Source organism: Salvelinus fontinalis, chromosome 13 (assembly GCF_029448725.1).
Source record: "Salvelinus fontinalis isolate EN_2023a chromosome 13, ASM2944872v1, whole genome shotgun sequence".
Taxonomy (NCBI): Eukaryota; Metazoa; Chordata; class Actinopteri; order Salmoniformes; family Salmonidae; genus Salvelinus; species Salvelinus fontinalis.
In genome coordinates, this window is record NC_074677.1 from 45615713 (window position 1) to 45627130 (window position 11418).

General features: G+C 42.4%; 1 protein-coding gene across 1 annotated transcript; it reads right to left on the reverse strand.

Moving 5' to 3' along the window:
• Window positions 1-779: 779 nt before the first annotated feature.
• Window positions 780-2701, reverse strand: mrps17 (mitochondrial ribosomal protein S17). Its single transcript, XM_055943022.1, has 3 exons — window positions 2608-2701; window positions 1956-2099; window positions 780-1457 (listed from the first exon to the last, which is right to left on the reverse strand). Exons 2-3 carry the CDS (start codon window positions 2076-2078, stop codon window positions 1128-1130), a joined length of 453 nt encoding a protein of 150 aa, XP_055798997.1. The 5' UTR covers window positions 2079-2099; window positions 2608-2701; the 3' UTR covers window positions 780-1127.
• Window positions 2702-11418: the final 8717 nt, after the last annotated feature.

The following is an 11418-nucleotide window of genomic DNA, read 5'->3' on the forward strand; positions in this document are numbered from 1 at the left end:
GTGAATTCAGCACATAATTTACATCCTTCCTCCTATCCAGCACTCCAGGATGCTCCTCTCTTGTTCCCTCTCTCCCCTTCTGCCCCTCTTCAAATGTTGGAAGTCATGCATCCTTTTCAGTACTCTAAATGCCATTTCCCCACATTCCTGCGTCCACCATGGGACTGCTTTCCTCCTTCTCCTCTCTGAACTCTTAGGTATAGCCTCAGTAGCTGCCCACACTAACAATGTTCTCACCCAGTTATTAATACTATCCACATCCCCTCTCATATCCACCCAAGAAGAGGAAAAGGTGAAGCGAGAGGGACAACCCGTTCTTATGCTGCGTTCATGTGGTAGTCGGAACTAGGAAACTCTGAAATGTTCAAGTTGCTAAGTGGTATACACGTGCCGTGTTCAATGAATCAGCAAGTCGGATATTTCCGAGTTTTCTAATTCCGACTAGCATGTGAAAGTGTTATTATTATACCTCAGCGGGAATAACTGTGGCCAAAATCTATTATCAGGTTTCAGGTCCTACAAAATGGAATATCAACTGTTTCCACTAGATGGCGGTAAAGCCACATTCATCAATACCTAAAAATCTGAAAAAGTGACCACAGAATGCTATGACAAAATTATTGCATGTGTCAACGTGAAGTCATCTGAATGATCTTTTATCAAAATAAAAATTAAATGCATGCCTCTGATCAACATAAATCTAAATTAATGAAGCAAAAGTTTGTATCAACAACTTTATGTAGGCTTATGTGGGGGAAACAAATGCAGGGGGAAATCACTGTTTTTCCATTGAGGTATTTTTATTTGATGATAAAATATAATTGTATGGCATTGGATGTGGTTGATAGATTTACACAACCGGAATTCAAAACAGCTGAACTATGCAACACCCCCCAAAAATCTATTGAATTCACCTTGAATTTAAATATGGAAACATTTTAGACTTGATTGCAGAATTGCATATAAACCAAGACAACATAATCAATGACAAACAAAAACATCAAATAACAGCAGGTGGAATTGGTGATTAGTTACACCCCCATACAACGTCAAGCACTTTGAGTTTGAACAACAAAAAACGTAGATATACAAAATACAAATCACCCCAATCAAATAATGATGTAAAGTCAAGGTGTGGTTGTGGATGACGAGATCAAGGTTGCACCTGTAGAGGCTGCAGCAGAGATGTTGAGTTCCTGTAATTTCTCCGTTAGCGTCGTACACTCCTGCTCCAGACTGTGTGGAGGGTCAGTGAGGCACTCTAGAAACTCGCTCCCCGCCACCCTCTTCCCTGTCAGGGGGTCCACCACATTGCCCACCTTGTGGACTATCTCTGCCAGTTCATGTTTCACATGCCTCGATCTGCGCTCAGCAAGCGCCTTCAGAAGGACTATATCTCCCATGGTGCATTGCTGCAAGGCATCATGGGCAAAGTAGGTCTTTCTCTTGTTGTAGTACTGTAAGAGAGAGAGAGAGGTGAGAATGACGAGTGAGGACCGGTACAGTTGTTGGACAACTAGGGATGGTAGATGTTAGTGCCCTGAATAAAAATAAGCCATAGCATTGATTGAGAAATAATCAAAGCAATAGAGAATTTTCTATACATTTACATTTAAGTCATTTAGCAGACGCTCTTATCCAGAGCGACTTACAAATTGGTGCATTCACCTTATACAAATTTGACGGTATCTGTCTTGTTCTTTTTTTACATCAATGCAGATGACGTAAAGCCGACGAGGAGAGATTGCCTCCTTAGAGATGCACCTATTAAGTGAATATGCTGGACTGGCCCAGGGTACTAATGGAGTGGACATGAGTCAGGCTCATTGTCTCGTGATGAGTTAGCCCTGCCAGCAACTTCAAAATCAGTGTCCCTCTAAGTCTAATGGTCAAGAGGTTTTTTCTCCCGTGGGAGATCCCACCTGTGACACTGGGCTGACCCTGTCTGTGTTTACCTTGAGCAGGTACGGGTCCAGAACCAGTCTGGTGACTCTAACTTTTGCTGTCTTCTGCATCTTGGTCCCGATCACTCTGCCGATGATCCATTTAGCATGGACTGAAGCCTGTTTTACAGACATCCTGCTAAGGCTTACAAATTCCTAGAACACATTACACACACACACACACAGGTTAAATAGGATGACAAAGTTGCACTAGGGTTGTTTAACTGATAAGCCTTGTACCTATTTAAAGTATATGACCAAAGACTTTGGCTGATGGGTGGCGAAGTGGTCTAAGGCACTGCATCTCAGTGCTAGAGGCGTCACTACAGACCCTGGTTCCAGGCTGTGTCACAACCGTGATTGGGAGTCCCATAGGGCATCGCACAATTGGCCCAGCGTCGACCGGGTTAGGCCGTCATTGTAAATAATCATTTCTTCTTAAGTGACTCGCCTAGTTAAATACAAACTGTGATATAACACCACCAGATAGATTGGACGGACGGCAAACTAACGTTAGCTTGCCAGTTAACGTTAGCATTTCTTGATCATCTGACTTCGCGTTGGCATGAATAAAAAAAGCACAAAAGCAAAACAGTAACCTCAACATTGAACTAAACAGTAATGCTATTTCAATGTCAAGATATAAATAGACAAATCCACTTACTTTATTGGGTAACTGTTCAAGTGAAGGTCAGAAATGTGTCAATGCAATCCGACCGACTCTGGCTCGTTTTGATGACGTACCCTACGGAGTAATGATGACGTAACTACGGAGTTTAAAAAGGAACAATACATTGCCGTTTGGTTCTTGGTTGATTACCTTCCTCAAATCGCATGTGCATTTCTTTCCACAGTAAATACTTAGTGATATACACAGTAATATTTTTACCTAAATCAATCACATTTCGTTCTTTCTTATTGTTTATCCACATATTTGAACTTACTCTACCAATTGTCTGTGGGGTTGGTTTTTCTATAGGGTGTAATTTGAGACAAAATATCAAAAGGAACTATTATTCAACCGACTTTCCAAACGTGGGTCTTCTTCTCAGATTTCCTCCTGTCAAAATAAAAGTCCTGGACTTGCACCAGATGTGCACAAACAAGCAATAACTCGTGGGGGACTTTAGTCTCAAATTCCACCCTATATGAGAACCAACCCCATGGACAATTGGTAGAGTAAATTAAAATATCATTTTATTCAACATTTGTGACAGACAAGGGATGTTTAGGTTTTCATCTATGCATTAATACGTGGCCCTCCTTTCCAGGGATTGGATAGCATGGTCATGTCAGGACTATCAGCCCAAGAGTTCAATATAGCATAGCCCTTCTCATGACTCTAATTCCATTCCATTACAGTGGAGACATTCCACGTCACATTTTGCCATGTGAGGAAAATGCCCCGACACTCCAAAGCTGTCCAAATGCTGCGAATATTCCTCGGTTTTGGAATTATTTGGAACTGAACTTTCATACCAGCGAGATATCATTTACAACAGATACACATACTGTACGCAGTTTAGTAAAGGTGCACCCGGCTATATTTCCAGAACCACATACAATCCAACCCGAAATGTGGAATGGAATGGTCCAATGGAAAAGCTAGCGCAAGGTGAAAGGATGTCTTGTAGTCTAAGCGGTGTGTGAAAACAGCTGGGTTCAACCTTGCTAAATGGCGTACAGCAAGTGTATCTTTTGTATTTGAAAGATTCTTTCTCGCTTATATGACATGTTTTTTTACCATCGAGGACCACTTTGGAAACAAGCGTTTTAATTCATACTTTCAAGTGATATCCTCTGGGTCCACATTGTACATTTTGTTGTATATGTCTGTTACTCAAAAATAAATTCAGTTCAAGTTCCAAAGAATTCCAAAACCGTATCACTGGCGAGGATTAATATAGTTCATAGATGTTAAAACAGAGTGTCTGGATAGTAGTTAATTGATCCAGATGTGGTCCATACCTTCAGTTGAGAATTCAAGGGCTGGATATACCCCCCTCGGGTTCTTAAGAGCTGGTATAGCCTAGTTCAATAGTGGAATAGAAACTAGGAAAATGTACTCTGTCAGCCACCCTTCACAGTTACCACTCGATCACTTAAAAAACATAACTCTTGTTTTTTTCATAATGTCTTAACTTAGTCATATTGGAACAGAACAAATAGATTTTGTCAGGCTCTTCACTTTTAAGTTTTCTTATCTGTATGTCTGGTCATTATAACACAGCAATAACCCCCCAGCCTGCAGCTTCTAATCAGACCAATCGTTCGGCATTGGAACACATCCCTCTTTGATTTCCACTGGAGAAGAGAGAAAAAAGAAAGTGAAGTCAGAAATCATACAAATGTATGCGTAGCAGAGAGTAAACAGCTCGCTCCGTCCCTGAGTGGGAATTGGATGCGTGTCAGAACCAACCAACCACAGGCCAGTCTGGTCTTAATCAGGCGCATGCTGAGGAGAGAACACAATAGGTCTGGTTCTTCTCGTGTTAGTTTCCCATTTAAGGGAAACACTGTGGGTATCTAGCCCAGGTCTACCTCTGCCTCTGCACTGACTTACAGATAACAGCCAACAGAACATAGACTACCCCATACAACAGGACCACTCATAACGCTCACTAATATATCAGCGTCACATATTGTACATTTACTGTAGCCAGGGAGGTCAAATGACTAGATGTAATTTAGATAATCTTTGTGTAAATTAAAAATATTAGAAGCCTGAGTTGGTACAAGTGTTGTGAATGAGGTATCGATGTATGAATGTAACTTGAGGATATCAACTCAAAGGTTACATGCTTATAACATGCTGTTATAACTGTTTTATATTTGCATATGTATATCAGCATCCTTAAAAGTATGTGCACATGTATGTTTTCACAAGATTACTGGCATGGTTAGTCAGCTCTGTATCATGTGGTGTCATGAAAGACCCTCATGGGCTGTGACATAATGACTGGATGTCTAGTCACGCAACCAGAGGTCTCTTCACAGTCCCCAGTTCCAGAACAGAGGCTGGGAAACAAAGTATTAAATAAAGTCATGACTAAATGAAATGTTCTGCCACCCAGGTAACTCAAGCTAGCAGTAAAACCAGATTTAAAAACCATATAAAAGAACACCTTATGGCATGACGGGGACTGTGAAGAGACACACAGACATTTTTATGCATTTTGGATTCAGCATTTTGCATTTTCAGTATTTTACATTTTATTATGTACAGTATGTATTGTATTATGTACACTACGTGACTGAAAGTATGTGGACACCTGGACACCTGCTCGAACATCTCATTCCAAAATCATGGGCATTAACATGGAGTTGGTCCCCCTTTGCTGCTTTAACTGCCTCCAGTCTTCTGGGAAGGATTTCCACTAGATGTTGGAACGTTGCTGCGGGGAATTTCTTCCAATCAGCCGCAAATGCATTAGTGAAGTCGAGCACTGATGTTGGGCAATTAGGCTCGCAGTGGACGTTCCAATTCATCCCAAAGGTGTTATATGGGGTTAAGGTAAGGGCTCTGTGCAGGCCAGTCAAGGTGTTCCACACCGATCTCGACAAACCATTTCTGTATGGATCTCACTTTGTGCACATGGGCATTGTCATACTGAAACAGGAAAGGGCCTTCGCCAAACTGTTGCCACTAAGTTGGAAGGACATAATCGTCTAGAATTTCCTAGGAATAAGATTTCCCTTCACTTGATCTAAGGTGCCTAGCCCGAACTATGAAAAACAGCCCCGGACCATTATTCCTCCTCCACAAAACTTTACAGTTGGCTCTATGCATTGGGGCAGGTAGCGTTCCCCTGGTAAATGCCAAATCCAGATTTGTCCGTGGGACAGCCAAATTGTAACGGCTTTCTTCCTGGGATGAAGGAGAGGACCAAAACACAGCGCGGCTAGTGTTCAACATGATTTAATAAAGAATATAACGTGAACACTACAAGCAACAAAACAATAAATGTGAAAACCGAAAACAGTCCTATCTGGTGCAAAACACAAAGACAGGAAACTACCACCCACAAACCCCAACACAAAACAAGCCACCTAAATATGGTTCCAAATCAGAGACAATGACAAACACCTGCCTCTGATTGAGAACCATATCAGGCATACATAGAAATGGAAAAAACTAGACACACAACATAGAATGCCCACCCAGCTCACGTCCTGACCAACACTAAAGCAAGTAAAACACACAAGAACTATGGTCAGAACGTGACACAAATGGATTAAATTGTTTTTATTCTCATCAATCTACGCACAATAACCCATAATAAAAAAGCAAAAACAGGTTTTTAGAAATTTGATAAAAAAATTATAGCTGAAATATTGCATAAATTATTACATTCAGACCCTTTACTCAGTACTTTGCTGAAGCACCTTTTGCAGCATTTACAGCTTCTAGTCTTCCTGAGTATGACGCTAAAAGCTTGGCACACCTATATTTGTAGAGTTTCTCCCATTCGTCTCTGCAGATCCTCTCAAGCTCTGTCAGGTTGGATGGGGAGCGTCGCTGCACAACTCTTTTTAGGTCTCTCCAGAGATGTTAGATCGGGTTCAAGTCTGGGCTCTGGCTGGGCCACTCAAGGACATTCAGAGACTTTTCCCAAAGCCACTCCTGCGTTGTCTTGGCTGTGTGCTTAGGCTCATTGTCCTGTTGGAAGGTGAAACTTCGCTCCAGTCTGAGGTCCTGAGTGCTCTGAAGCAGGCTTTCATCAAGGATCTCTCTGTACTTTGCTTCATTCATCTTTCCCTTGATCCTGACTAGTCTCCCATTTCCTGCCATTGGAAAACATCCCCACAGCATGATGCTGCCACCACCATGCTTCACCATAGGGATGGTGGCAGGTTTCCTCCAGACGTGACGCTTGGCATTCAGGCCAAATAATTACATCTGGGTTTCATCAGACTAGAGAATCTTGTTTATCATGGTCTCAGAGTCCTTTAGGTCCCTTTTGGCAAACTCCAAGCGGGCTGTCATGTGCCTTTTACTGAGGAGTGTCTTCCGTCTGGCCACTCAAACATAAAGGCATGATTGGTGGAGTGCTGCAGAGATAGTTGTCCTTCTGGAAGGTTCTCCTATCTCCACAGAGGAGCTCTGGAGCTCTGTCAGTAACCATCAGTTTCTTGATCACCTCCCCGACCAAGGCCCTTCTCCCCCGCTTCCTCAGTTGGACTCCAAAGAAGTTGTAAGAACATCTCAAGGATGATCAATGGAAGCAGGATGCACCTGAGCTCAATTTCAAGTCTCATAGCAAAGGGTCTGAATACTTATGTAAATGAGGTATATATGTTTTTTATTGTTAATACATTTGCAAAAAATGTCTAAAAACCTGTTTTTGCTTTTTCATTATGGGGTATTTTGTGTAGATTGATGAGGAAAAAAATGTATTTAATCAATTGTAGTATAAGGCTGTACGTAACAAAACGTGGAAAAAGTCAATTGGTCTGAATACTTTCCAATTGCACTGTATAGTGTATGTGATACGTGCTTGGGATATGATTGTGATATTTTGTAGACTCGCCTGGATATCTTAAGATGAATGCCCTAGCTGTGGGTCGCTCTGAATGGCTAAATTGTAATGTAAATGTTGTCATATGTACGTGTGTTAATGTATATTACGTATGTTATTTGTTGTGTTGTTTCCTGTTTAGACGCCAGGAAGAGTTGCCGCTGCCTCGGCAGCAGCTAATTGGGGATGCTAATGAATACTAATAGTAAAAAATACCTAGTTCCATTCAAACATAAAATACTATATGAAATACCAGAACTATCTGCCTCATGGTTTTTATGATAGCACAGTGGGGGAGACAACTCTTTACAGACTGACACTTTCTATATCTGAGGTACACTCTTAGGAAACAAAAACGGTCTATCTAGGTTCTGGGTAAGTTGCAGGAGTTTCATGGCACAAACAGGGAGCCCAGCCAACAGTGAGTTGCATAAATCCAGATGAGAGATGACAAGCGCCTGGATTAGGACCTGTGCCGCTTCCTTGTATGAGGTAGGGTCGTACTCTACGGGTGTTGTAGATCATGAACCTGAAGGAGTGAGTCACTACTTTGAGGTTTGCAGAGAACGATAGGGTGTTGTCTAGGGTCACGCCAAGGTTCTTTGCACTCTGGGAGGGGGACACCAAGTAGTTGTCAACCACGATGCAGAGGTCTGGAGTAGTGTCCTGGTTAAGCAAAGACAAAGGGTGTGAAACATATATGATGAGTCAAAAATCTATACATCCCAACTAATGAATTGTACTTCATATTGAAGTTCTGTTTCAAATCTGCAGGGGTGCTTTTCATGAAACATACTCCACACACGTCTTCAGTAGCCTTGCTGGATTTTAGGGTTAGGATTAGGGGTTAGGGTTAGGATTATGGGTTAGGGGTTAGGGTTCAAATCTATACATCCCAACTAATGAATTGTACTTCATATTGAAGTTCTGTTTCAAATCTGCAGGGGTGCTTTTCATGAAACATACTCCACACACGTCTTCAGTAGCCTTGCTGGATTTTAGGGTTAGGATTAGGGGTTAGGGTTAGGATTATGGGTTAGGGGTTAGGGTTCAAATCTATATCTCCCAACTAATGAATTATATTTTGTATCGTAGTTCTGTTTCAAATCTGCAGAGGTGCTTTTCATGAAACATACTCCACACACGTCTTCAGTAGCCTTGTTGGATTTTGGGGTTAGGGTTAGGATTAGGGGTTAGGGTTAGAGGTTAGGGTTAGGATGAGGGGTTAGGTTTCGAGGTTAAGGTTAGAGGCTAGGGTTAGAGGTTAGGGTTAAAATCTACACCTCCCAACTAATGAATTGTACTTTTTTTGAAGTTCTGTTTCAAATCTGCAGAGGTGCTTTTCATGAAACATACTCCACACACGTCTTCAGTAGTCTTACTGGATTTTAGGGTTAGGATTAGGGGTTAGGGTTGTGGTTAGGGTTAGGATTAGGGGTTAGGGTTAGGATTAGGGGTAGGGTTAGGATTAGGGGTAGGGTTAGGGGTTAGGAGTTAGGATTAGGGGTTAGGGGTTAGAGTTAGGGTTAAAATCTATGCCATGTTGCACAATCACAAATAATAATGAGGAAGGTACAAGGGATTGAAGTAATGACAAACAACCGAACATATCCCATATGCTTCAGAAACACCTACTGTATATGTTCTCATTCGCCCACAGGGGAGCGAGCCCAAGCCAATCAGAATGACATTTCCCCCACAAAGGCCTTTATTAAAATACTGTTTCATCAGCTGTCCGGGTGGCTGGTCTTAGACGATCCCACAGCTGAAGAGGCCGGATGTGGAGGTCCCGTGCTGGCATAGTTACACGTGGTCTGTAGTTGTGAGGCCGGTTGGACGTACTGCCAAATTATCTTAAACAACGTTGGAGGCGATTTATGGTAGAAAAATTAACATTCAATTCTCTGGCAACAGCTCTGGTGGACATTCCCACATTCTGCATGCCGATTGCATGCTGCCTCAAAACTTGAGACATCTGTGGCATTGTGTGACAAAACTGTACATTTTAGAGTGGCCTTTTGGTCCCAGCACAAGGTGCACCTGTGTAATTATCACGCTGTTTAATCAGCTTCTTGATATGCCACACCTGTCAGGTGGATGGAATCGAGTCGGTCGGTCACATATGTGATAGTGGAGTATTGGCCTGGGGGAAGACACTAAATGTATTGGGTAAAGTGTTATGAAATATAATGTCATGTACTATTTTAAATTGTGTTCATACCTGCCTTAAAGTTGCTGGACCCCAGGAAAAGTAACTGTTGCCTTGGCAGCAGCTAATGGGGATCCTTAATAAATACAAATACAAGACTCAACTAACAAAATCTGACCAGAGAGGTCTGTCCAGGACCTTAAGAACAGTTTTCAGTTCTCTCAAGGAGAGGTGGATGTCCTCACAAAGAGACTTGCAGCAATATGACCACAAACTGTAAGTCCACGCGACTTCACTGTCTGTGAATCATTATTAACAATGACTGGGAAAACAGACTATCTATAGGGACAATCCAGGAGGAATAACATTGTTGTCGGTGGCATACCAGAGTCTTCACATGAGAACTGGGCCGAGTCAGAGGAGAAAGGAGGAAAAATTATCACTGAAAAGCTGACGATGGATCATAGGAAGATGGGTGGAGCGTGCCCCCACAGGTCTAGAAAACCTGTTACCAGCCAAGGTGACAGACCCAGACTGATAGTAGTCAAGTTCCTAAGGTTTAAGGACAAGATGGCTGCTCTGGAGAGAGCCAAGAACTTGAGAGGAACCAACATCTTCCTTAACTACTCGGAAGCTGTGCGCCAGAGATGGAAATAACTTGTCCTGGCCATGAAAGCTGCCAGAGAGCATGGGTACATTGTTTACATCCGCTACGACAGGCTCATTGTCCACCCTCCCTCCCAAAAGACTGGGAGGAGTGAGAGAGCTTAGCTTCCAGGTTAGTAGCTTCAGCCACTGAGGCCGGTTGGACATGCTGCCAAATACTCTAAAAAGACTTTGGAGGCGGCTTATGGTAGAGAAATTAACATTCTGGTGGACATTCCTGCAGTCAGCATGCCAATTGTACGCTCCCTCAAAACTTGAGACATCTGTGGCATTGTGTTGTGTGACAAAGCTGCACATTTTAAATCAACCTTTTATTGTCCCTAGCACAAGATGCACCTGTGTAATGATTATGCTGTTTAATCAGCTTCTTGATAAGTCACACCTGTCAGGTGGATGGATTATCTTGACAAAGGAGAACAGGGATATAAACACATTTCAGCACAACATTTGAGAAAAATAAGCTTTCTGTGGGTAATTGTTTTTCAGCTCATGAAACAGGAGACCAACACTTGACATGTTCCGTTTATCTTTTTGTTCATTGTAGCATAGGGAATCATTGTACCATTTAAATTGCTGTGAAATAAACACATGACCAAAAGTATGTGGACACCTGCTCATCGAACATTTCATTCCAATATCATGGGCATTGACATGGAGTTGGTCCCCCCTTTGCTGCTATAACAACACCCACTCTTCTGGAAAGGCTAGAGTCGTATAGGATTTCATTGTATGTTGTAGCGTTAATATTTTCCTTCACTGGAGCTAAGGGGCCTAGCCTGAACAATGAAAAACAGCCCCAGACCATTATTCCTCCTCCACCAAACAGGTAGCGCGCCAAACCCAGATTCGTCTGTCAGACTGCCAGATGGTGAAGCTGTGTGCTCGATTTTGATATACCTGTCAGCAACGGTTGTGGTTGAAATAGCAGAATCCACTCATTTGAAGGGGTGTCCACCTACTTTTGTATGTGGCGTTATAACTGCGCCGTTATTTGTCAGTTTGTGGCCGGTCTGTTAGGACTGCAGTTTTTACAGCTGTTTCAAACTGGTGGACCAAAACCGAAGGACTGCCGTTTTTACAGCTGTTTGAAACTGGTGGACCAAAACGAAAGTTAAACCGAAAGAACTTTTGTTTTGGTCCA

What these genes read in the sequence shown, in the direction of transcription:
- mrps17 (XM_055943022.1), bottom strand. Translation starts at nt 2,078, where the DNA reads ATGTCTGTAAAACAGGCTTCAGTCCATGCTAAATGGATCATCGGCAGA. An exon ending in TGGACCCGTACCTGCTCAAG is followed by an intron (nt 1,458 to 1,955) that starts GTAAACACAGAC and finishes TCTCTCTTACAG; the next exon opens with TACTACAACAAGAGAAAGAC.